At 31.0% G+C, this 27,684-nt stretch overlaps 4 protein-coding genes across 6 annotated transcripts in view; 1 reads left to right on the top strand and 3 right to left on the bottom strand.

Annotated features, from left to right (window-relative positions):
- Positions 1-9,479, bottom strand: part of LOC121117371 (sodium-dependent proline transporter) — a 53,734-nt gene extending 44,255 nt beyond the window's left edge. Inside the window, exon 1 of the mRNA XM_040711780.2 lies at positions 9,258-9,479. Coding sequence (XP_040567714.1) covers positions 9,258-9,452 — 195 coding nt within the window. The 5' untranslated portion in view covers positions 9,453-9,479. The remainder of the gene's footprint in view (positions 1-9,257) is intronic.
- Positions 9,480-19,144: 9,665 nt separating this feature from the next.
- Positions 19,145-22,061, bottom strand: AGBE (1,4-alpha-glucan-branching enzyme). The gene is made up of 9 exons (XM_040712287.2): positions 21,667-22,061; positions 21,461-21,605; positions 21,215-21,396; positions 21,076-21,166; positions 20,858-21,019; positions 20,395-20,794; positions 20,183-20,338; positions 19,495-20,126; positions 19,145-19,423 (listed from the first exon to the last, which is right to left on the bottom strand). Exons 1-9 carry the CDS (start codon positions 21,747-21,749, stop codon positions 19,235-19,237), a joined length of 2,040 nt encoding a protein of 679 aa, XP_040568221.1. The 5' UTR covers positions 21,750-22,061; the 3' UTR covers positions 19,145-19,234.
- A 244-nt stretch (positions 22,062-22,305) lies between these two features.
- LOC121117799 (uncharacterized) lies at positions 22,306-24,279 on the bottom strand. The gene is made up of 5 exons (XM_040712295.2): positions 23,861-24,279; positions 23,730-23,789; positions 23,391-23,654; positions 23,020-23,329; positions 22,306-22,949 (listed from the first exon to the last, which is right to left on the bottom strand). The coding sequence occupies exons 1-5, from the start codon at positions 23,951-23,953 to the stop codon at positions 22,420-22,422; spliced, it is 1,257 nt and encodes a 418-aa protein (XP_040568229.1). The 5' UTR covers positions 23,954-24,279; the 3' UTR covers positions 22,306-22,419.
- A 606-nt stretch (positions 24,280-24,885) lies between these two features.
- On the top strand, positions 24,886-27,546 carry park (E3 ubiquitin-protein ligase parkin). 3 transcript variants are annotated; one of them, XM_040712292.2, is made up of 4 exons: positions 24,886-25,444; positions 25,500-26,551; positions 26,665-26,924; positions 26,977-27,546. In XM_040712292.2, the coding sequence occupies exons 1-2, from the start codon at positions 25,097-25,099 to the stop codon at positions 26,508-26,510; spliced, it is 1,359 nt and encodes a 452-aa protein (XP_040568226.1). In that variant the 5' UTR covers positions 24,886-25,096; the 3' UTR covers positions 26,511-26,551; positions 26,665-26,924; positions 26,977-27,546. The 3 variants fall into 3 exon arrangements, with proteins under 3 accessions (XP_040568226.1, XP_040568225.1, XP_071744334.1); XM_040712291.2 differs by having other exon boundaries at positions 24,887-25,444; positions 25,500-26,565; XM_071888233.1 differs by having other exon boundaries at positions 24,889-25,444; positions 25,500-26,924.
- The last annotated feature ends 138 nt before the right edge of the window (positions 27,547-27,684 follow it).

Here is a 27,684-nt window from a genome sequence, read left to right as displayed (position 1 = left end):
TAACTCAATCAATAGTATCCAATATCTTAAACATTTGTATATCAACTATCTATTTATATGATTTAAACAGTTAATATTACAAAATTTTAGTAAATATACATTTTAAATATATTTACAAGAGATGAAACTGCGGACAAGAATTGAATGAATGGTTCTAGTAGGAATAAGCATGTCTAAACTAAATTGATTTCACCCTGTCAAAAATAGCTAATACTGGCCATAACCTTACTATTAACTCTCAAGCCATCCCAATAAATATTACCACAGAAAACAATTTTAAATTTCAAAAATTGGGGTAATCTCTATACCTACGGGGTATACCTACTAAGTCTAAGAAATAATTTATAGGGAAAATGTTAAATTTACCCCAGTAAACATTAAAACAAATTAAACTTTTCTTATTACAGTGTTTATTGTAAAACCTATTAATCGAGTGTATCAATGAATAAATGCAGCAATTAAGGCGAATACTGTCCTTATCTCTAATAGATAATGAAAAGGCTGGGGAGTCCACAGTGGTTGTGTTTGAGAGGCTGTAGCTGTTTTTTTTTATTTGAAATTTTTTTATGAACAGCTGTAAATTTTGAAAAAAATAATCCAAAAAAAATAATCTTTTGAGAATATCTGTGAATTTTGGAATTAATTTTTTTGAATTTTTTTTTTTAAATAATTTAATATTTGAATTTTTTTATTTAAATTTAATAACAAACATTTCATTTAAAAAAAAATTCAAAAAATTTAATATTTTGAGAAAAACTGTGGATTTTTGAATTAATATTTGAAATTTTTTTTCATATAATTTCATTTTATTTATTAATAAATTATTTTTTTGTGAAAAGCTGTGGATTTTTTTAATTTTTTTTTTCCAAAAATGTAATATTTGAAATATTTTCAAAAAAATTACGAAAACCAAATATATATATATAGTTATATAATCACGGAAATGGCCCTGAAATGAGCAAAAACATAGTTAGTGTCATGTAATGTTATATTAAGAGCTGAGCTATCTAAAACAATCCCCCTTAAATCCTCTACTACAAGTAGAAACAAAAAACCCACAACTCAGTACTTTGAGGGAGTGTAGACAATTTTTCTACCTTACAAAGTCCCCAATCATTTAAATACTTATATTTCTGTGGGGATTGCAATCACAATTTTCGTACCTGTACCATTATAATATCTTTATCAATACAGGGCCTCTCAAATTGTAGGGTGGAACTTTCAACGAAAATATTTGTTTAAAAAATTGCAAATTGGTTTGATAAAAATAGGGGACCGATGCTTAAATGCTATATATTTAATACAAAAGTCAACCTATAATGGGTGTACAACTGATGTTTGACTTCAACCACACTTTTAATATTGACGTCATAGTAGATGAGTAGTCCTCTTCATCCTTCAGTCACTTGGGATTATTACATTATACTAGAATTTTCTCTTTTCAAAATAAAAGAATAATAAAAGCATCTTTAAAGAATGAAAAACATATATTCAAGTAGGAACTACAAAAGCCATTTGTGTTAAATAATATCGTATGAAAAATATCTCTGGAAATAATAGAAAATGATTAGGAATGTGTTCCTAAGGTAAACACAATAGAGAACAACATTAAATTGGCAATAGCCTCGTTACCTTAAAAAAAAATGATAATTTTAAAGTGACGTAAATATGTAAAAATAATATCTTAAAATTATAAAAGCTCAATGATGAAAGTTAAATGCATTTCATGTTGATATGCGCTTGAAAGTAGCAAAAATGTGAGGAGAAAGTATGAATGAAATCGAAGTACTTTCAATGTTAAAGTAAATCATTTATCAAAATATACAGCTTTTAAATAAGTTATTAGTCAATTTGTATCTTTGCTTTTGACTGCTGCAAATAACTAAAAAATTTATTTCACTGATTTATAGAAGTAGTGAATAACATCAGGATACATAGAATATTTCATCATACGATTTAATATACAATATGTATGTAGGTATGAACATATTAACTATTATGTGATGAACTTTTGGTTAATAATAATTATTTATAGTTTTTCTCGTAACATCTGTTTCAAAAGAAACATATTTCCTCCTCTAATGATGAATTGAATTCATTTCGATTACAAAATATTATATAGTTGAAATTGAATCCATAGTAATAATAAGTATAGCCTCCAACTAAAGTTGAATGATTATATTTGAATATATATAATTACAGGCTTGTGAACGGAACGCAAAATTGAACGGCGTTCCATGTAACGTTTGGTGAATGAATGTAACGGATTTTTTTTTTTGAAGGTTGAACGCTAAAAATGAGATTTTAGCATTCCATTTCAATAGAACTTACAAAAAATTCCGGGAATCAAAGTTTATATATTTCTTGAATATGATTTCAATGGCAGATAAATCAAAGACAAGCGCTTGGGAGATCTATTTTATGACAGTTGCTCTGTGAGTAGTGACTCAGGGGCACTTTCTAAGGCTTTTATCGAACATAGAAGTTTTTAAAACCCAACCATAACTCAAACATATGAACTTGACCTGTTTAATAATTCTGAATCATCGGCAAGGCTCATGATTTGGCCGTGAATGTAAGCAAATGAGCCACTAAATATAATAAATTATGTTCTCGTGTGTTGCAAGGGCCGCAGTATAATCCTGCTGAACACAACGATTCCCTCTGAGTAGTTGGACTTAACCCAGGTCAAGACCACCTCCTTAAGGACGTACTGGTACTCCATGGACCCGATTTTCAGGCCTTTCGGGAACCAATACAAGACTCTTCTTGTCTGATGCCACGATTCTTAGCATAATTGTAGAGGCTAAAAACTTAGTCTGGTTCACCTGTTGTACCTCATCGACCGCTAGCGAGGTAGAGGTCGTTCCTGGAGTTTCTCGACTATTCACGGTCCAGTTTTTTTTTTTTTGTGTCTTGTTACTTTGCTGTGAGCGAATCATATCAGCTATACTTTGCCTTTTGGCCTCCCCCTCCACAATGACCCTGTAACATCACATTTTGTACAACTCTATACAGTCCAGAGTTGTATCAAATATGATTTGACCTTCACATCAGCGATATTTCATTCATTTTTATATATCAGAAGTTCATATTTGACACAGATCTTTGATATATACTGTTTATGAATCATCAAAGATGCAAATCCGGTGGATTTATTGGATGGCTTGGTAATTTGTAATTAGTAGTATAAAGAAGGAATTTTATTTTCCTTTGCAGTTGTCATTATTATTTAATTCCTTAGTATTGAACATCCTTTTCTAAATAGATTCAAACCCTGATTGAAACATTCGTGTGTGCTCATAAAAGACGAAGCATAACTTTGAGGATTATAATTATCGACAATTGTATGCACAATCTTCTAAAACATAAGTATTCAGTGACTAAGGTTGCCAACCGTCCCTTGGAAAACGGAAAAAAGGACCCGTCCTGTATTAGGCTGAAACGTGACGAACTTTGTCCCATAATACTGTGAGTTTTTAAAAATGTTCATTTTTTTTCTAATCTTTTCTTTATCACAAACGTAGCCTAAGGTCATGGCCTTTGAGGCACAAATTTATTATTAATTTTTCTACAGATGTTCTATAGATGCACTATTTCTGGATGGATGTTCTACTTTCTATCTATTGTTTTATATATTAACGTATACAGTTTTATATTAAGAAAGACAGGTTTTTGAGGGACAAATATGTATGTTTAAAAAGTTTCTACAGACATTCTGTTTGCACTTTCGTTATTGCACCAAAAATATGCACTATTTTAGGATGGATGTTCCACTTTCTATCTATTGTTTTAGATTAATGTATACAGTTTTATGTAAGCAAGAAAGGTTTCTGCTTAAGAAAGATTCATATTTTATTCAGTTAATTTTGTTTATTATTAAAGTGAATTGCTGGTGAATAGTTTGTTTTCCATGTGTTCATGTCACTCAAAAATATGAATCTAATTCAATCCAGGATCAAATAATGAAAAAATTAGAAAATCAGAAAAAAATCACCGCGCAAGGAAAGGTGAAGGCAATCGGGTCAGTTGCCCTTGCCAATGAGGTGTCCCTTATTTATTTTTCAGAAAGTTGGCAACCCTATCTTTAGCACATTATAAACTTCAAAATGTCAATAGTTATATTACTCATAAATACATAAAAACCATATAATTTTAATAGATCAAAATGAAATAATAGTATCAACGTATATTAACAATGTCGTAATTAAATAATGGATTTTAGGCTGAAGAAATTGTAATTTGTACAATTTACTTTACATAATATATATAGTATGATATACTTCAAGGAGCTCTGTATACAGTGCTCCTTGTAAACATATTCTTCTTTTTAATATAACATAATGAGCAGTAGCCACATATACTCATTCTTAAATTGAGTTCTTTCCAGACAATCAAGCAATCAAATAAACAGACTGATAAACAATTTGTTCTATTAATATAGATGTACATTACAGAGGTCGTTCAAAAAGTCCATGCAATGTGCGAGAGATGACAATACTTGCGCGTATCGATGTAATGTTTAGTTAGTAACCTCTCTTGGAAGAACACATACCAACTTTCAGCCAGATCGGTATATTTCTTTCTATTTGACATTCGTTTGAATCGACGAATGGAAGAAAAAGAATTTCGTTTGTTCATTAAATATTACTTTATGAAAGGCAAAACGCCTGAGGAGACTAAAAAGAAGCTTGATAAACATTATGGGGACTCTGTACCTTCGATTAGAACAGTTTATAAGTGGCTTTATAATTTTTGGAGTAACTAAATGGGCACAAGTACGCAGAATGTTCTGGACGCCCAGTTGAGGTTACTACTCCAGAAATTATTGATAAAATCCATGATAGGGTGATGGATATAAGAAAGATGAAGGTGCATGAGATTGCTAATGCTGTGGGCATTTCAAGTTGGAACCCTATTTCCATTGATTTTACGACTGCAACTGCTGAAGTGTAAGCTGATGCATTGTCATAATGGAAATTGACTTTTTGGTTGGCCGATTGTGCCGTTTTTCTTGCAGCTCAGTTTTCAAACGGTCCAATAACGATAAATAATATACACCTGTAATAGTTTTATCCTTTTCCGGATAGTCTATGAGGATTATTCCTTGAGAATCCAAAAGACAGTCCCCATAATCTTTCTGGCCGATTCCTCGATTCAAACAAATGTCAAATAGAAAGAAATATACCGATCTGGCTGAAAGTTGGTATGTGTTCTTCCAAGAGATGCTACTAACTAAACATGACCTCGATACGTCCCAGAAGTGCCATCTTTAGACTTTTCAAACGAACTTTGTATATTGTGCATCCTATGAGTTATGGGCAATGATTCTTCCTCACGCTGTTATTTTTTCTATAGCACGCAACCTGCCCTTTAAAAAACACGTGCAAACACACAGAAAAGAGGCCCAAAATCCTTTGGTATTTAGTCCATTCCTGCTGACACTGGAACTATTGTTTTACGACTGTTAGAAATGGTTCGTAGCTGAACAATAACTGATTCGAAATCAACCAATCAACGTTCAGAACCTTGATTAGCACCGGGATACTTTATATCATTTTTACAATTTGTAGGTGTGTTACAAAAATGCCGATTTACAGTGCGAAATTTTTAGTGTTTTGGAGATTCCCATTGAAATGCTGTATTTTCATTATTTAAATGGGGGAAATCAATTTGACGTCAATTATATTGAATGAAGATAACTTTTAATGTTTCACCCACTCTAAAAAAATCAACACGTTGTTTCGTTGAATAGCACCATTTTCTGGAAAATAAATAATCTCAAGATAGCCTTCAAAGTCACAAATAAGATGTAATTTCTTACAATTATATATTTGATAAGACAGGCTTAAAAGGAAAATATTGAATTTAATTTTTTTGTAGCATACCTCCTATTTGCTTATTTTTAAATAGAAAATGAAAGTACACGTCATTTAATACTTGTACATAGAAGAAAAATAGAGAATAATGTTATATTATTAAATATTAAGAACACCAAGTTACATCAATCTATTCGCTATTTTTAAGAATGTTCTATACTGTAGCGTGAACCGTCCGTACCACACTGCCCCTGTCTGAATATGTTTATTATATATTAAAGTATGGAATATGTGATGTAATTTCATTGCTTCCTTGTTTTTTCTTCTTTATTTCACAAGGAGCAATTCATTTTATTTTATTCGTTGGTAAAGTATGTAATTCCGTTTTAAACCTACGGATTCTTAACTAATTACATAAGGAAAAGTACTTTCCTAACATACAAGTACATCATGCTATTGTATGTACCGTATAAGAACCAGAAGCCTTATTTTGATTTGATCAATTATTATTATATGTAATCACGATTTATTTTTAATATCAAAAAATTAATAATTTATTATTCATTGATATTATTTAAATATGATGATGACCTTTTCGTCCAATGAAAGTAAAGAGGGGGGGGGGGTTATTTGCACATACATAACATTTTCAGGGTCGTCCGCAGGGTTATATTTTTTTGTAGGTGGAGGTATGATTTTTGGATTTTTTTGGAAAAAAATTTCAAAAAGGAAATTTCAAATATTCAATTATTTAGAAAAAATTTCAAAAATCCATATTAATTTACAGAAAATTAAATTTTTAGGAAAAAAATTAGAAAAATTAAATTTTTGGGGGAAAAATTAGAAAAATTAATTTATTTGGAAAAAAAATTCAAAAATCCATACCACTTTACAGAAAATTGTATTTCTTGGAAGAAAAAAAAGTAAAAGTTTATAGCTATTCACAAAAATTTCAAATATTAAATTTTTTTCTCTTCTGCATAATTTGCCTGAATGACGAAAAAAATTACAAGTAAAAAGCAAAAACCTTTTATTGGGCCCCTTTCGGACCCTTTACGCCCTACGGACAGTCCTTAATTTTTATCAGATTTGACGACTATAAAAAATACTGGACTGAAAAAATCACATGAAACTTAATTATTTCACATTGTGTTTCCCCCCTCCCCCCCCTCCACACAAAATTTATATTAAACACCCATGTTTCCCTTATAATTTTATAAATATTGTAATAAAATAATTTATGATAAAATAAATATTGTAATAAAATAATTTATGATAAAAAATGTTCGAAAAGGTAGAAGAAACAAATTAAACACAAACTGAACGCGAACAAAAAAGGGTTCAAAGCACATACGGTGGTTGCAGATATTGATATTTTAGGCAAATAATTTTTGTATAGGGATCTAGGAAAGCTCAACTTTAAAAAAAATTATACTTTGGAAAGTATGTTGTGGGATTACTCACCCTGGGAAAATTCGTCTCAGAAAAAGCTAGTCGGGTAAAGGAAGGTGATTTAATATAACAATTGTAAGTTTGAGATATTTATAGCAAAATGGTATTTTTTACCTAATATTTAAAATATTAAAGATTTGGAATATGCATCGCAAATTTTAACTAGAATCGCGTGAGAATCAGCTCTGGGATTTTTTTATTTTTTGAACCGTCCCATCACTACATATTTACATAATATACAAGAAAAAATTGATACCGTCGTAGTTGACCAAAACACTTAACTCTAGTAGTATTAAATAGATATAGCAACAACATAGAGGGCGCTTCAAATATTTTCATATTCGATCTTTATTAAATTATTCAGGGTTAATCAAAGTAGTGGATAATTCCATAAAATATCTATAGGAACTGTTCAACGTTAGGCACGACTTTCCTGAAGATGAACAGTGCTGCAAAACTCAATAGGTTTTCAACGAAAACATTATGAAATCTGAAAAATTTAACTTGAAAGGAAAGTTTAAATCACAAGAAAATGATGGCACGGAGTATTTTGAATTTTTCGACATAACTCCGAATTCCTCTTAGTGTATAAAATTTGAGGTACTCTCAGGTGTTTACTAAATTGAGGGCGCCCCAGTGGCTATTCTTCTAGATAAAACAGTCCTACAGTAATTAATGTATAAAAAACTATATTTCCCAGTCTTTTGGTCAACTAACTTTCTGCTTGAGAAAATGTCCCTTGCTCACTCTATTTATTTTATCTCAATGAAATATACACCCAGCAATTCCAGAATCCAGAAACACTGGATTTTGTAATACTCTTATAATAAGTAACAGAAATCCTTCAAAATAAACATATGATTTGTAATTTTTACATGGTTCTAAGTATATAGTATGTACACCTCTTTTATCTTTAAAATACATGTACAACATAATTAAGAATTCATGATATTAAAATTATTATTTTTCTCATTTTATATATTTATGTAAATATTCTATTGAGAAACAATACTATTTGGTAATCTGCTCAAGGCAAAAATAAAGCAAAAAATTGAACAAATTATTATTTATATAAGAGGGTCGTTTGAAAAGTCCGTGCAAAAATAAAACCTACTTAATTGTTTGAGGTAAACCTTTTTTTATTTTTCTACATAGTCTCCTTTTAGGCTTATTCACTTTGTCACACGCCGCTCTAGTTTGTTGATCCCTTCCGAATAATAGGATTTCTCCTAGTCTGAAAAATAGGTAATCGTTTGTGCAATCACATCCTCGTTGGAATAAAATATTTTTTCCCCAGCCATATCTTTTCAAATTGAGGAAGAAATAGCAGTCCGAGGGAGCCAAGTCTGGACAAAAGGGGGATGTGAATCGAGTTGGAACCTTGTTTCTATCAATTTTGACTTTTTGATGGGCCAATTTTGTGTGTTTTCTTGCAGCTCAGTTTTCAAATGGTTCAATAACGATGAGTAGTATGCACTTATAATAGTTTTAACATTTTCAGATAGTCGATTTCTGGAGTAGTAACCTCTGCAGGGCGTCCAGAACGTTCAGCGTCACTTGTGCCTATATGACCACTCCGAAAATTTTGAAACCATTATAAACTGTTCTAATCGAAGGTGCAGAGTCCCCATAATGTTTATCAAGCTTCTTTGTAGTCTCCTCAGGCGTTTTGCCTTTCATAAAGTAATATTTAATGAACAAACGAAATTATTTTTTGTCCATTTTGTGAAAATCCCTCCACTTCTTGGATTCAAACGAATACCAAACAGAAAGAAATAAGATGCTCTGGCTCAAAGTTGCTATGTGCTCTTCCAAGAGATGCTACTAACTAAACATGACCTCGATACGTCCCAGAAGTGCCATCTCTTGGACTTTAGACGGACTTTTTGAACGACCCTCATATGTACAATTAGTATGATTTCACACTTTTAAATTTGTGTTTTGTATGATATGTGTGTTTTTACTATTATAACTTTAAAGGCTTACCAAATTTTGCCAGTAATTAAAGTATTGCTCTTGTATCTCATCTTCGGAGTAACGTCCATTAATCAAATTTTTCTTTATCTCATCCCCAGAAGTGGAGGAAGTATCCATCTTTTTATCAACAAAAACGACTTTAGAACTAGGACTATCCGTTCGATACGGAATCACGCCAGGATATATCGCACTTTCCTTAGGCATGTCGTGAGTTACTGGTTTAAAACATATGTTTTTTTAAATTTATTGCTTCTCTTCTTATTATTAATAATAATAACAAAAATGAAAAAAAAAAAAATAAAGTAATAGTAATCCTAGGAAATGATGGCATAAAGAACAGAAATTGTGTAAGAATGTATATTTTCATAATACCGAGTGCGATTTCTCGTATTTTATTAAGTTATTTTGAAGAAAATACATCGTTTTCTTACTATTTATGTACCTTATACATATTATAATATATAATTCACAACATAATATGATCTAACAAGTACGCTTTTCTACGTGTGTAGTCAAAGAATATTATATTATGTAGTGTGAGGTGTTTTCACGCTTAACTTGGAGTATGAGAAAGCACACACTACTCCGACTTATGTCCGTACATGATACGTATAATAATCATGATGTATGATTATCATATTAATTGTCGGAAATGTATATTTGGAAATCAGAATCACTCTTAAAATCAGTATGCACTCCCATAATTAATTAATCTACATACATAACAAGTGTCTTTTTTTGTGTTCACCGGGCCTGAGGCAAAGAAAAATCAATTTTTTTCAAATTTGAAAAGGGAAATTTATTTTTCACTTTTTAGAAAATAAAATGCGAGGCCTTTTGACCAGGCCTTCATATGGCATTTTTCTTAAAAAATCCATATTTAACTTATATTTTCATAACTATTTTTTTTGAAAAGATGGGTACATTGCAAACAAAAAAATAAACGGTCAATCCTTTTTATGTTATCTTTATAAAAATATTTTTTATTTGTATATCTATTTTTAAAAAAAGCACCATAAAACTGATCCTGTTAATAACCCTGTAACACCCACTAAATTAATAAGCAGTCATAACTTTCTGACTTTTTTAAATTAAAATCCTTGTACATTTAAATGTAAGCACAAAAATACGGATATTTGTTTTTTAAATCGAGTATTATGGTCGGGGTTTTTTTTTTGCAAAAAAAATTGTTATTTTTTTTATATAAAGTAACTGACTGACTATTTTGCTGATTAAATATTTTTTTTAAATGAAATATTTTCCCTGGAGAATCTCTAAAATTTGATAAGTATTTTTTTTCAAAAGACACAGAATATGATTACATGTATTTGCCATAAATAAGAAATTTGCATTGTTAATATTAATAATCCATTGATAACACAGCGAACACTCATTTTTAGAAATGAATTCTACTCAAAAAAAGGAATTTCTCTTTGAGTACCGAATCCAAAACTGATCTCAGTTTTTCTCTCCCTCATCTGATTTATGAAATATGTGGAATTATAGTATTACGGGACTATTATCGTTCAGAGTCATTTTTTACCCTTAAAAACAATCCACAAATTAAAGGTAGGATTAATAAAACTTATGTAAAATTGTTTTTTTATGATTAAAAAAAGTTTTTATGGATTCTGTATCTTGTTCTGAACTCGACATATTTACATTTTTAGGCTGAAAAAGGATGAACAAGAACACGCTTCTTTAAACTCTTATAACTTATTCATAATACATACATTGTGATAAAGAATGGTATAGCTTATATTATAGAAAAATATTTAATGTATAATTTAAAAGAAAATTTAATTAAAAAGTATAGTGTTCTAGCAAATGGTTTACATTATCATAATATTTTTCTAATTTCAATGCCAATACCATGTAAAAGGAAGATCGAGGCAATGAAAAAAAGATACTTTTAACTTGATCATCCATCTCAAGAGATGTTCGAATTCGGATTGCAATTCCACGAGGGACGACGGGAGGAGAGTTCATACGAGGAAAACTAACAGACCTTTGAAGGGAGTAAAGTGGACTCCTTTCTGGGGAATGAGACGCCAGGATCGAAACAATAAAGCGATCCATTCACGAAAACTTTCTGAATTTTAACATTTCAAAATGGGATCACTTAAAAAATACAAAATGGAACACAAATCCTTTGTGATGCATATTTTTTAAATGGATTTTTTTTTAAATTACACTAAATATTTTTCAATAATTTTTCCATGATATTCAACATTAGTCTTGAATTCTGCGCTCTTAGATAAATTCAATTATTGTTTTCAATTCATTTTTACAGAATATCCCCCCTAATTGATCCCCTATTTAATCATATATTTGCAATAGTGTCCATAAACTTTTTGAGCAAAACATTTTTCAAAATACTCAAACAGAGGATTCCAAGACTCATATATCAAATATGATATATATTGCGTTATAGGGATGTTATATTTATGAACTGCATATCCGTAATATTACGAGAAACAGAATGAAGATTCAAAGTCCTAGTTAATGAATTAGTACATTTTTCTATTTATATATGACGATTATATTTAATTGTTGGTAGTATTTTTTTTAAAGATTGAATTGGGAACGATATTGTTAGTAGACCATATGAATATTTTACGGATACATAGATACATGTTATAACAAAATCAAGTAAATTTTAAAATAGAATTATTTACGCTGTCCCCAGCTAATGATAAAATATACTATGAAATATTTCGCTAAAATAAGTTTATGCTGTATTGTAAAAATAATTTTGAGACGTGATAATGGAAAATGCTAAGTAAATTTATTCTAACGGGGTATCTTCTATATGAATACTAAAGAGCTCTAGGCAAAGAGTGGACACTCAAAGAAAGGAAGGTAGGGGTTAATAGATCTCAATTCTGATTGGCTCAAAATTAGAAGCTGCAACATGTTCCTCCAGGGAGGGGGGAGTGAAGGAGTCTCCCCCTAGTGTGAAAAGAGAGGAATACGAGGGACTACGTTAGGAACATATTCTTCCCTGTGTTTTAGATTGATTTGTTTATTTTTTTCTTGACCGCTCATTCCATAGAGTCCTTTAATGAATACTATCTCTGTGGGACAAAGACATATATCACGTCGTTATCTTTATTGTATCACGAAACCTCTCCTCCAAAAAGAATTAGAAAAAGGCCCAAAATCATCTAGTAGTTAGTCAAATAAGTCAATCATACCAACTGCTATACATCTCTTATTACTCCAAGACTATCACTGTCATATTATTGATTCACCATTTTTAAAAACAATTACACATTATTAAAATCTACATAGTATTTTATTCGATAATGTATTATAATATTGCTTAGTAATATTTTATTATAAGAGTAGTTATTATATTATTTCTTTGAAGAAATAGCCAAAATTTCTTCATATAAATAATAAAATGGCGAATATTTGTATTACATAAACGACGAGAGATCAACAAGAAATTGTATGCCTGTTCTTTTGGAACGGAGCATATGTATAAAATAACTTATTACTTTATTTATTTGTTAAAACGAATACATTATGAAATAGCCATGACGGATCAAGCGAGACGAGGGAATCAACAGCTGACAACAAAATACATGGTGTATTTTTGTTTTAGCTAAGTAACACCTTGTTAGAGTAAGAACATTTCATAAGGCAAAGGGATAAGTTTTGTAAAAATGATGTCCCATATTGATAAACAACATAATCTCGCAACTTTTTCATCCTTTTTGATCTTTGAAAAGGGGGGACTGGCAACCCTGTTCCTTTACAATGTTAGGGGATGCACATATGTAGCTTCTAAGGAGTATGCAAGCATAATTGCAGGTTTTATAAACAATAAGAATGTCTCTTTTTCACATTTCAAGTCATAGATACTAGAAAAGATAATTTTTATTCCGAATATTTGCCATATTTTTACCTGGGTGTTTCTAAATATCATAGATGTATATCATTTACACACCTACAAACAACTTCATCAACAAATATTTACTCTCCATTGGTTTTGGTGATCCGAAATGGGGAAAAGGACCAAAGTAAAGAAACTGCTTGATTTACAAGAATGACCTCTAGACAAACTATCCAATCAATTAGCAAACAATATCAGTATCTGAAATACATTTTTTGCAGGATCTCTCCGGGTAGCTATCTTGTGATTTAAACTACTGATGGAACAATTTAAAAAAATCCCGAAACCGATTCTTTAATAATTTAAATAATAGTTAAAAAATACCATATTGCTATCAGGGACGTCCACAGGTTTCAGAGGAGGTGGGTGGGTTGATTTTAGGATTTTTTTTTTAAATCAAAAATGAAATTTCGAATATTAAATTTTTTGAAAAAAAATTAAATTTTTTCTAAAAGAATTTAAAAAACAAACAGCTATTCTCAAAAAATTAAATTTTTCCAAAAAAAATTCCAAAATTCACAGTTGTTCAAAAATAAAATCTAAAATTAACAGATATTCACAAAATAAATAATTTTTTTTGAAAATTTCCAAAATTCACAGCTGTTGAAAAAAAAAAAAAAAATGGAAAGAAATTTCAAAAATTAAATTTATAATATAAAACTTTTTGAAAAAAAAAATTAAAATATTAAATATTTTGGAGAAAAATTTCAAAAATTCCTATTTATTCGCAGAAAATTAAATTTTTTGGAAATAAATGGAAAAATTTAATGAAATTTCAAATTATAAATTTTTTGAAAAAAAATTTCAAATGTTTAATTTTCTTGTCAAATTACAAATTCCTTAATTTGCGAGGAAGGGAGCTATTTTTTCATAACTTAGAAAAGTAATAAATAGTTAAAAACTAGTTATAAATAAGAATAAGAATTGCAAACAAAAAAAATTATTTTCCCAATTGCGACTCCATAAAGAAGACTCGATTCCCGATTTATCATTCCATCCCTAATTTAAACTTTATACACTTCACAAATAGGGGATAAGACAGGCATGGCCACAGGACATATTATTGAGGAGGGGGGGCTAGTTCAATAAACTCATTAAAAAAATGAAAGGGGTCTCTACAGAACCCTATAACCCATTTTAGTACAAATAAGAGTCACCCACAGGCTCTACCATGACTGATTCCTGGAAAATAGTATTCCTTTAATTGCGTAAAAAGACATAGTGATATCATTTAATCCATTAACAAAACGAAAATAAATTATTATTTCTAACAAATATCTACAATATACCAATGCAAATATTTTATTATTATAATAGGCACATTATTATTTTGAAATAAATTCTTTCACTCCAGTATTTAGGTCAATTTCATTGTCTTCTCAACAAATATGGATTATTATGCCGTGGTTCCGCACATTAAGATCCATGGTTGATGATAGATTAGTTTTAATTCTTTGAAGAATGTGGAAAAAGTTATTCAAAATTGCTGATGCATTTCGGTATCAATTTTGGGTGAATTAATGCATGGACCAAGCCATCCTTTAATGTAAAACTATTATTCGTTGCAGTATACATGGGAAGAACAATTAGGAGGGGTGGGGGGATTTGTACAAATGAATTCAGGCCATAAAAGGAATTTGTCTTTGAGCACAGAATCCAAAACTGATCTTAGTTTTTCTCTCATTCATCTTAAGTCTGAAATATCTGGGATTATAGTCATTTGGGAATAGTATCGTTCAAAGTCCTTTTCTATCCTTAAAACAATCCCCAAATTAAAAGTAGGATTAAAAGCTTAAACTATAAAACTTATGCAAAAGTGTTTTTTATGATTATAAAAATGTTTTTATGGATTCTGTATCTTGTTCTGAACTGGATATATTTCCATTTTTAGGTTGAAAAATGATGAAAAACGTAGCTCTTCTTTAGACCTTTATAACTTTTTCTTAATACATATGAAGAGGAATATTATAGTTTATATTATACATAGTAAAATATTCAATGTATAATTTAAAAAAAAAATTATTTAAAAAGTATGCATATCCAAGGATTTTTGTTCCATTTTGTATTTTTAAGTGAGTGGGTAAAAACTGACCCTGAACGATAATAGTCCCGAATTAGTATATTTTCAGATATTTCAGTACTCAAATGACTGAAAGAAAAACTCAAATCAGTTTTGGATTCTGCACTCGAAGATAATTTTTTTTTCGCTTGAATTCATTTGTACAAAATAAGTGTTCCCCTGTGTTATCCAATAGCATCTTTTAACAGTAAATTAAATGGTTAAATACCCAACAAAATAATTATGATTAAAAGTTCATTGATATACTCGTACATAGTGATCAACCTTACATTTCAAAGATCTAGCTGTATTCTTCTTTGTCAAAAATTTTGATTACTTGAATAACGAAATGATGTCAATCATTATTCATCAAAAATGTAGTCCATTGGAATTGGAGGCAAAATGATTTAAATATTTTTATAAGAAATTAATCATTCGATATTCTTAAATCCATGAATGGATTATAAAAATTTAAAAATATCAAAACGTGTTTAAATATTTATAACTTTATCTGTAACTCCTCAATAGGTGACATTTTACATTATCTTAACATACAGATTCAAAAATAACTTCTACGGGAGAAATCCTTGCTTGTTACATCGTTGTTAGTTGTTCTGCATATGATGGCGTTACTTGAAAAGTCGGCTATTGTCATATATGTACAAAATATATCCTAGAAAGCGGGAGCGCCTATTTTCTATTTAGGAGTCTGAAGAGGCTTATTTATTTTCCAAAGTTTACTGTCACTAAAGGACACTAGGCAAAGAGTGGACACTCAAGGCAAGGAATGTAGGATTTATTAGTTCTCAATTCTGATTGGCTTTAAATTAGAAGCTGTTACATGTTCCTCCAGACACGCAGACAGTTTGAACAAGCTGTCTCCCCCCTACTGAAAAGGGAAGAATAGGGTGACTACGACACAAAAACAACCTAATGAGCAAATTAAATTTCACCCCAACTTTTTGGATGCAAAAGGATCTTCTAAGCACTCTGGAAAAAAAAGTTAATGTCCAGTCTCCACTCAAAATTACTTATTGAGCCATGAATGCGTATTTTTTTAACTTGCAAATGTTGTGATCATTAAAGCCTTTTTATGCTTAAATCAATAGACGTATAACATTTTAAGTTTATTAAGTACAATTTTTAAGGTCAAGTGTCACAAAAAGGTCTTCTAAATTTTTATTTTAGCATATGTACTAAGGTGTCCAATTTTTAGCGTGACATGTTAATTCCATTTTCTTTTGTAGTTTAATGAAAAAGTAATGTTTGTAAAGTTTCAGTCTTCAAAGGGCGTTTTTTGACCTCTATAGCACTAAATGTGCGAACTCACAGCATCTGTTTCAGTTACTAGTAATTAAAGGATACTATCATTTCATTTTGGGTGATTAATATATCTTAAGAAGGGTAAGGTGGGATGCAATGCTGTATTTTCACAATTGAAGACTTGTTCAAAGAAATTGTGTGAACTTTTCTGATGTTTCATGTATATATATTACTAGCTAAAAAAATTAATATATTTTGTTAAAAAATTAAAACTTATCTTCAACTAAAGACTACTGCCTACATTTAGATCCTAAAGTAAATTATGTTTAGGATTACAGTTTTGTATTAAAATAAATTTAAAAAAATGAAAATATTGTCTAACAGCAATAGAAATAAGATATTGCCCAGAGTTATTAGGCATCGACGAACAGACACAATTTGATTTATTGAAACAGAACATATCTTCCCAAGAAATCATCAGTGTTACTCTTCCCTCAATAGTATAATTATTTTTTAGATACATTATCTACGCAGTCCTAAGATATACTCAAAAATGACTTCGGAGAAAATACATGCATATGACGGTCGTTTGAAAAGTGTGTGCAAAGTCCGGTATATGGCACTACTCCCACTTATCGAGGTTATGTTTAGTTATTAACATCTCTTTGAAGAACACACAACAACTTTCATCCATATCGGTCTATGTTTTTCTGTTTGACATTCGTTTGAATCGAGAAATCGGCCGGAAAGATTATGGCGACTGCATTTTGGATTCGCAAGGAATAATCCTCATCGACTATCTGGAAAAGGGTTAAACTATTACAGGTGCATGTTATTCATCGTTATTGAACCGTTTGAAATCCGAGCTTCAAGAAAAACGGGTAAAATTGGCCCACAAAAAGGTTATTTTCCGTCAAGACAATGCACTAGCTCAGACCTCAGCAGATGTGGTCGCAAAATTAATCGAAATAGAGTTCCAACTCGAGATACCCACAGCACTACCAATCTCACGCACCTTCGCCCTTCTGTCATCAATCCCGATATCATGGATTTTATCAATGATTTCTTGAGTAGTAACCTCAACAAGGGGAGTAGAACGTTCAGCGTGACTTGTGTCCATACGGCCACTCCGAAAATTTTGAAATAATGTTTAATTAACAGACGAAATTATTTTTCGTCCATTTTTTTTTTTTCGATTCAAACGAATGCCAAAAAGAAAGAAAGAAACCAATCTGGCTGAAAGTTTGTGTGTGATCTTTAGAGGGATGCTAAAAACTATACATAACCTCGACACGCTCCAGTAGTGGCATCTCTCGGACTTTGTACAAACTTTACAAAACAACCCTCCTTCATAAAAATATAAAAGTAAATGGAAGACCAAATGAAAGGAAGAAAATTCAGGTATATTAATGTACGTCTGAATTCAAGGATCCCATTGATTCACAGAAAGAAGATACTATTCATTAGAATTGTAGCAAAATAACGAAATTATATGAAAATTTATTTCAATCTACATTCGGTACGATAGATTACCTATCACTCAGTACGATACATCAAATTAAAAATTCTAGCAAGTCCGATTACATGATTGTCTAACATTGTATATCACCAATTACAAACTAACGGGCCAGCTAAAAAAACACACCAGATTTGCATCATTGTTGTGCTAAGTGTGATGCTACTTTTATTGTTTCCAAAACAATGGATCAAAAACAATTTTAATTTTACACTTTTTCTTGATTGTAAAAAATACCTTTTAAGCTTGAAATGTGTTATGGGGACTCCGTTCTATAAAGGGAATAAAATAAAATTAAAATAAATAATAAAAAGGCAATTTTGAACAAAAAAAACTTGTTTTCTTTGTGAAGCCTCCTTCTTTTCAGCTCATGTGTTAGTAACGAGTAACGTCCATATTCTTTTTGAAATATATAATAGTATCAATACAATAATTATAGTTTGGCTTATATAGCCAGGGAAAAAATCGTGTTCCTTACGACTGCCACGATTCAACACAATAGCATTTCAAACCCGTTAATCTATTAAATGACTAATATTTTAGTCCAGATTTAAAAAATGGAATCAATTTTTATGAATTTTCATACTAACCCAAAAAGATTCTAGTAAAAAGCAAAAACTCATTCATTCTTGCTTTCATTGTCATTTGAGTAAATTGATTTTCTCTAAATTTATTTAATGGTGATATGTATTGTTAGACGTCTATTTATTAGATTCTTCCGTACTATTTGCAACATTCAAAAATGTTGATACAATAAATTAATTAAAATTAAGAAATTTTATCTTAATTTGAAAAAACTAAATTTAATTTTTTTCACCTAAATACTACTAAGGTCACAGGGGCGTCCTCAAGATTTTTTTTTTTAGAAAAGAAATCCTAAAAAAAAAATTACCTCGATTATCCTTTTTAGAAAAAAAGTCCTTAAAGATTTTTTTATTAAGCAAAATCGAAATTTATTTTCTTGATCTTTTTTTTGAAAACAAATCCTTACATTTTTTTTTTTTTTGGGGGGGCTCCCCTTGTAGACGACCCTGGGCCATAAGAAAAGTTGGACTAAAATTGAATTTGTTAAAATTTATAAATTAACACCCCCCTAATATGAATAGTAAGGAATATTATCCTAAAAATAAGTATTTCTTTTTAAAATACATTGAACATAATTAATACAATATTTATTGGTAAAATAACATACTTGGACTATGATAATTGAAATTACATGTAAATAAGGTGATCATTGCGTGTAAGTGTCAGTTTTGACGAACTAAAACAAACGCTGTTCTAGCAGGTATATAAAGAAGAGCATGATTTCGCCGACCAGCATAACCTTCTGGAAAAGTATGGTGAATCACTGAGGAATCCAACCTACCAAGCCCATCAAATTGTTTGTCATCAGTATCCAGACATATTTTGTATTTTCCCTCGACCTCGATACCAATCTGTAAAAATTTAAAAAAAAAAATAATAATTTAATCTAAATGTAATAATGTTAAAAAAATATGGATAATACTTTATAGTCCGAAAAACTTTTGTGAGTGTGGAAATTAAAGACGAAGACGCAATTAGCCCTTTCAAAAACAATGATTTTATCATCTTCGTGTTTGAGAGAAACATATCCGGGTTCAGATGACAACCAGCTATGCTTTTCTTCTAATTTGTTAAGGGCAGCGTCAAATGAGTTAATAAATTTATATCGAAGATTTTCATCATCTGGAAGATTAAATTGCCTTCTTGCGTAATGGTATGAATTATTATTATCTTTTCGTGGAAAGTCTAACCATTCTGGATGCCCAAATTCATTGCCCATGAAATTAAGATAACCTTCTCCCCCAAGGCCATGGACAAGAAGTCTAATCATTTTCAATAGAGCAATTCCCCTCTCGACTGTGTTGTTTGGAGGGGATAAACTGGACATTCCCGTATACATTTCTTTGTCCATGAGCCAAAAGGCTATAGTTTTATCCCCAACCAATGCTTGATCATGAGATTCTACATAAGCTATACAATTTTCCTTATATCTTCGATTAGATAAAGTATGGAGGATGAAATTCAAATTCCAGTCTTCGTCTTTTTGTTCTTTAATAATTTTTATCCACATATCAGGTACAGCCATAGCTAATCTAAAATCAAAGCCAATACCACCTATATAAACAATAAATTATCCAATTTATCATCAATTTTTTATTAAATTAATTTACCTTCGGCAAGAGGACGACATAGTGTTGGCATTCCGGATACATCCTCAGCAATTGTAATCATTTCACTTGAAATTTGATGGAGTAAGTGGTTAGCTAACATTAAATACACTAATGCGTTTGTGTCTACATTCATACCAAAGTATTCAGAATAATTTCCTGTCAAATAGAAAAATTATAATTGATACAGCCCTTCATCTATTAATGAAACGTACCACTAAAAGACTCTTGTCCCCGAGAATGATATAACATTGAAGTAACTCCATCAAAACGAAATCCATCAAAATTATAATTATCTGCCCACCATTTTAAATTGGACAATAAGAACCTTAAAACTTCCCAACTTTCATAATTAAATAGTCGTGAATCCCATAATGGATGCGTTCCTTGGAAATAGCATTCATCTGTCCCATCAAATTCGTTAAGTCCGTCAACTGTATTTTTACACGCATGAGAATGAACAATATCAAGCATAACAAATAATCCTAGTTCATGTGCCCTATCTATCAGGGCTTTGAGTTCTTCCGGAGTTCCATATCGACTAGAAGCTGCAAAAAAACTTGTAACTTGATAGCCAAAACTAGCGTAATATGCATGTTCCATAATTGCCATGACCTTTAAAATATATATTTTTTTGTTCAAATAGCTGTTTCAATCCATGTTTCAACGAATGCCAACCTGAATTGCATTGTATCCCAGATTACTAATTCGTGGTAGAACATGTTCTCTAAAATCATTATAAGTGTTTACTTTTCCTTCCCAAGAAGATATCCCTACATGACACTCATAAATCTTCATTGATTTTGGTTTTTTGACTTTCGGGCTTTTAAACTTATATATCTAAATTAAAGCAATAAATAAAAAGGGAAACACATCTTTTTGATAAAAAGTAATACTTCATCCGATGAAGGATTCCAAAAATGATGGTTATACACAAAACCTTCTTCTTTGGGTGGAGGTTTAGCGTAAGTAGCCCAAGGATCCAGTCTAAAATGGAGAAATTGTACAGAGTAATTAATTAAATACTAAAACAACCTTTCAAGAATAGCATTTTTTTTATCTTGAACCAGGAGTTTAATTATGGAATTGTGCGGAACTGGACATTTCCCTTCGCTATCGATGGATGGAATAACAATTCTCCATTTTCCAAACTCTAATTTTTCGAAGGGGTGAGAAGAACGGTTCCAATTATTAAAGTCTCCATATAACCAAAGAGCCTTAAAAAGAATCCTCAAAATAATGATTATCGAAATAAAGGATTAATAAATAATAGACCCATACTTTAGCTCCTGGTGCCCATTGATGACAAATGAAATTGTTGTTTTCATCGGTATGACATCCATATGTATTGTAACCTTCAGAAAATTTCGTGATTCCTCCTTCGACTTCATTTATTCGGCTTAAAATATCTTCAAAATTCCCATATCTAGAAAATAAGTTTTCCATATCAAACAAATTATTTAATTATATAATTTAAAAGAATCAACCTTCTACGTATCTCTCTTTCCACAGGCTTGAGATATGGATCCATATCGAGAAGTTTGTCAATTGAGGGAACTTTGACATTCATTGGACCTCCTTTTTTTCACTTGCGAAGGATCGCTCCAATTCTCATTATTCGACATCTTGTATCTTTATTCCTCAAAAGTTGATGATGAAATGTCAAAGTCCAAGAATAAAATACATATTTCGCCCTTGACGTAGATTGAGACTGTTGAGAAAGCTGCTACATCTTATGAACCGGCTTTATGTACGTCTTATGATTGTGAGCTACAGAAACGGTAATTGATGACACTCGAATCACATATGTGAAGTTTTTTTTTCTTTTTGATAACTCATATTGAATAAGTTACACCATTCAATTCCTTTATGTACAAAATTGAATTCACGCATTTAGAGATTAGATAAAGTGTAACCACTTTTTTTTTTAAATCTCGAGATGAACAAGACACTCAGTGGAGCGCAGCAGTGAAAAAGTATTTTTATATAAGTTTTATTTATCTCATAACCAAGCGCTAATATTTTATAATTTTTGGAAACATGCAGAAATATAAGAAAAAAATGGTTACACAGTAGTATGATTGATGTAAGAGATCATCACAAATGAAATAACTATTAATTCCAAATATTTTTATTATGTTTTTATATTTTTTGAAAATGTTCAGAAACGATAAAATCGGGATAATTTAAAATTTATAAAGACATAAAATACGAAATGGAATTTTAAAAAAATCATCCGACTATTTCGTAGAACCATCCAGAAATGACACCAGTGCTTTGGACTTGCCCATAATAAAATCAACTATTTGCCCCAAGTACGACCACACTGTCTTGTGTAAATTTGCTACCCATGATTTTAGAACATTACTCATAAAATGAACTAAATAATTATAGCAGGACTGAGATTTTAAATAAAATGACTTTTTAAATGAGCAGAAATAGGGCCCCAAATTAAGATTTACATATTGAGCTAGTACGTCATTACGTCTCAGGAATTCCTTCCAACCCCATTTTAATTTATCAACTCCACCTCCCATAGCTACTGAAATATAATTAGCTACGTATGAACCGTAAGTTTGGCTTTTGTTGAGAGCAAAGTAAAAAGTGGATTCCACATCACGTCTAATTATTGGAATGGCCTTTTGAATACTTTTTTGACTTAGGTTTCCTTCTGTATAAATCCAGAGAATAGATGCACCAGAAGCTCCCAATACAAACATAATACTTAGTAAAGTCATCATGAAGGTCCAGCACCAATTGCTGGAGCTCTCTACAATAATAATATTGACGAAATAATTAATGAAGTTGTACAATTTAGAATAATAATAATAATACTATACTTTTTCTTCTATGGTCATCAATTAAATGTTGAATCGTTAGCCCTTCTCTTTGATGGGTATCGAAATGACTGGCATTGTCACTATTAGAAGAAGAGTTTGGGCATTTTTTATTCATTTTTTTACCCTCATTATCTTTCATTTTACTTTCTTCACGTCTTTTACCCTTCGCGGCCTTTTTTTCAGCTCTGGCTCTTTCTTTTTCAGCCTCTTCACTCTCCAATCGACGCTGCATATTCTTTTTTTCCTCCAAGACCCATAACTTTTTCTTATGTTCCAATTGGCTTTGGAGACTTTGAAGTAAGGAAACTACCTAATGCATGAAGGTTATGATGTCAAAATAACTTTGTACAAGTTAATGACTGAGTACGTACTTTCTTTGCGCATGTAGTGCACTCAGAATTTGTGATACATGGTCCAGCAGCTTGTCTTAAAGCGGGAACCAAGGGATTGTTTTTGAGATCCAACCATTTCAAGTTTTTCAATTGCGCAAAACTAACAGGGAGCCTCTCCAACTGATTGGAGTATAAGTCCAAGTGTCGTAGACTTTTCAGATTTCCAAAATATTCAGGTAATTCCACGATTTGGTTTTTACTGAGATCCAATTTAATTAAATGAGTGAGGATGGAAAAGTTATCCTGAAATGGATAAATAGAAAATACAGATACTTAGTACAAAAGATAGGTTCAGAGTCTTGAGTATGTTTGAATTACCGGCACAGAGGTTAATAAATTGTTGGACAAGTCCAAAGTTGTTCCTTTAGTGAGTGGGGCCTGAAAAAAACGTAATTTATTATAAATTAATGAGACCTATAGATACAAGAAATGAGAAGAACTGGACGTACAATTTCCTTGACTGGAATACTCTCCAACTGCATGACACTCAGATCGAGGACATCATCCTCCAATTTATCCTTTAAATTGGATCTCACAGGCATTTCTAAGGTAGCTTCAAAACTTGAATAGGATAATAATATCTGAAAAGTGGAACCAAGTAGAAAGTGGAGACAGAATTAAAGAGAGAAATGAGAAATCCAATGAAAAAAAGGAATGAACAACTGGAGCCCTGTGTTGACTTGAAATTGCGGTAGAATTAAGCTAGCTGCTAGCTACCCAAGATTGATGAGAGCCGCAAGAGGGAAGGGGAATTTTGATTTTCTCAAATCAAACTTGTAATTTGAAAAAAATGCCCTGTAATCATCCAATGAGGGCAATGACGACGTTGCTTCTAGCTGCAACAAACCCACGTCAGTTGACAAGGAGAAACTGAACGTCATCCATATTCACAATAATTTATAATGTTATAGACGTTGTGTACAAGTTGAAACTTGTATTAACAGATTGTACAAGTTACAATCTACACATCTCATAATACCTAATTACAACATCAGTCATTTTAATTAACAAGTATTAATTCATACATGTTGGTATATTAAAATGGATTATGTATTTATGACTTTACGAGTAATAGAACTGTGAGCATTTGAACTTTCTAATGAGGCACAGAATTCTTATTAAAAAATTCATAAATTATATCATTAATTAATACATATGTTGAGCATCTAAAGAATATTCAATCATTTCATTATCTTCATCACAATTCTACTGTAAATTATTTATTTTAAATAAAATAAATTCATCTCATTTTTGGATTGTAACTTGTACAATTTGCCAATATAATTAAGTTACAACTCGTATAAAAACACAACTTGTACATGACATCTGCATAATATACTTTGCGAACGGCATGCATACTTTTTATTATTATAAGTAATATTTAGTAGGCTTCTGCATTTGGAAATAGAAACTTAAAATAAATTGACAAAACCTCTTATAAAACCCGTCATTAGCTACTTCATCATCCATCCACTTACAACGTCATTCACATCTCAATCCAAATAAACAAACAAATAAAATACAAATTAATAAAATGATAAAATCATTAAAATCCACAGCTGGCCAGAGAGCATGTCTTTTTTTCGATCGAATTACAAAGTTTACTTTATTTGTTCTTTTGATAGTTATTAGACCAAGGAAGGAAAACGGAATAATACTGAAAAGCTCCATGTAGTTAGACCAAAATGGCCTTTTTTTCGTGGCTTTGGCAATCCCTTCTCTATCTTTTGGGCTATGAAGTGGAAAGGGATGCCAGGGATCCCTCCTCCATCAAAATCTATCTACGAACCAACAACTCATCCAGAATTCCTCTTGTCATCAATAAAGATGATGACTTGACCATAGGAGATTTAAAGGCTCGAGGAATTTTACCTTCAAGTGATCATGAAATTATTTTTCAGGGAAGAGTTCTCTCTGATGATGTTGTTCTTCTCCGGGACTGTGATTTAGGGAATCAAACCGTCATTGACACTGTTAGAAAGAAAAACAGTGACCCAAAAAAATCTTCACAAAATGCACCCAAAACACTCACTGTAATGAAATTAGATTTTTTGAGTGTAAATTATTTATTTTTTTTTTCCATTCCAGACTCTTCAATTGAATTCAGAAGATCGAGGATCATCTCGAAGTAATGGAATATTTTTTGTGTATTGTAAGGAATGTGCAAGTTTGAAACACGCCAAGTTAAGAGTTCGTTGCTCTAATTGTGAGAGTGGGGCTATTATTCTCTTTAGTGATCCTTGCTCTTGGGATGACGTTCTACATGCAGCTAAAATTAGTGGTTCTTGTCAGTCATGCGATAGTTCTAATGTTCCAGCTAAATTTTATTTTAAATGTGTTGAAAATTTCCACAAAATGGAGTCAATATATCCTCCTCTATATCTCATCAAATCCAATTCACGTGATGTTCCTTGTTTGTCGTGTGGTGAAGTAGAGAATCCTGTAATTGTATTTGAATGCATTGATAGACATGTACTATGCATTGGCTGCTTTCAACTTTATAGTATATCTAATTTAAATGAGCGTAGCTTCTTATTAGACGAGGAAAATGGATATTCTCTTGGATGTCCTCTCAAATGTGGTCATGACTCTCTTATTAAAGAAACAAAACACTTTCACCTTCTTGGAAACGATCAATATGAGCGATACATGAGGTTTGCTGCAGAAGAATTTGTTTTAAAAAATGGAGGCGTTTTGTGTCCTAGACCTAACTGCGGTATGGGAATCATGGTGAAGCCAGATATACGTAAAGTTACTTGTAATTTACCTGAAGGATGCGGTTTTAGTTTCTGTAAAAATTGCCTGAATGGTTATCATATATCATCTGAATGTCCGGCAGTGGGAGAAAATGATCAAATGACTTGTGTGACGACATTACCTATCCATGATTCCGATAGAGCTAGGTGGGATAACTCTCAAAATACTCTAATGGCAATTCAAAATATCACCAAGCCTTGTCCCAGCTGCCGTACACCTACAGAGAGGTCAGGAGGGTGCATGCATATGATATGTACAAGAGCAGGCTGCGGATTTGAGTGGTGTTGGATGTGCCAAGACATCTGGTCTCGGTCATGTATGGGAGATCATTGGTTTGGATGAAATACTTATAATATACATTCTGTGATATACATAACATATATGTAATATGCATTCAGTTAGTTGTTAACATTATTAATATATTAATTCATTTTATCTTTTTCCCCAAATATGGTTTATAATTTTATTTTATTTCTTATAAATAATATGTTTGTAGTATGAGTATATTCACTAGAAGTTTGATCCTTCGAAAACAGAAACTTATTTATGTCTTACACAACTCTCTTCTATCAACTTCTTCAAGTTCGTGTATCTTCAAAAAGGAGGGACAAGCTACATATATACCTACATCTCTAAGGAAATTTCTCACAGCACGCAACGAAAATATGGGACAGAACACGCAGTTGATCTATAATTCACGAATGGACTTTTTTGCTCAAACAATACTTCTCGCGAATTTTGGAACTCTCACTTTTGGTATTTCTTTATCTCTTTTCAAACATAAAAATTACAAGTATTTTACTCGTAGGGAGCGCTTGGGCAATGAATTTTGTGACTCCTTTCACTCGTGAATATGGTTCCTTTGGTTTTTTATCAAGTAATCAAATTTCGGTGATAGTATCTGTAACGTTAATACAGTTTCTAGCTCTGAATATCTTAGTTTTTTCGTCTCCCATGAGAATATATTATGACGAAGTAACTCAACTTTATGAAGCAAGATATATCCATCCATTCATTCCGGGTATAACTAGTGCCTTTAAATTTAATCCCAATTCGGGTAAAATGATTACCAAATATCTACCCTGGTTGATTGTTAATGATGGATATAAAATTAAACCACTAATAGTCTCAAGAGCTCATTTTAAAGCTCCCATATTCTATAGAAATATTTTATCTCAAAAATAAATTTATATTTTAGTTTAAAAATAACATATATCTTAAGGAATATCCTGAAATTTTCTTATTAACCACGAATTCAATCATATTTTCAATTTTTTGGTCATAAACTATTTATTTGACAAAGTATCTCCTTTAATAAATCCGTTCATTTGTTTAACTGACAATAAATAAACACACATGATAGATAAAGTACATTTAATATGATGACTAGTTACTTTTTTAAAAGAAAATAAAGTATTCTTTAACTAGATCGCTATTGCAATGAACACAAAAATAGAAGCTGAATGACTAAACTCAAGATATATATGAAATTCTATAATTACCGCGTAGAATGTAC

Source organism: Lepeophtheirus salmonis, chromosome 5 (genome assembly GCF_016086655.4).
Source record: "Lepeophtheirus salmonis chromosome 5, UVic_Lsal_1.4, whole genome shotgun sequence".
In the NCBI taxonomy this organism is placed as follows: Eukaryota; Metazoa; Arthropoda; class Copepoda; order Siphonostomatoida; family Caligidae; genus Lepeophtheirus; species Lepeophtheirus salmonis.
Note: the sequence above shows the minus strand (reverse complement) of the source record. Positions and strands in the feature narration are given on the sequence as shown.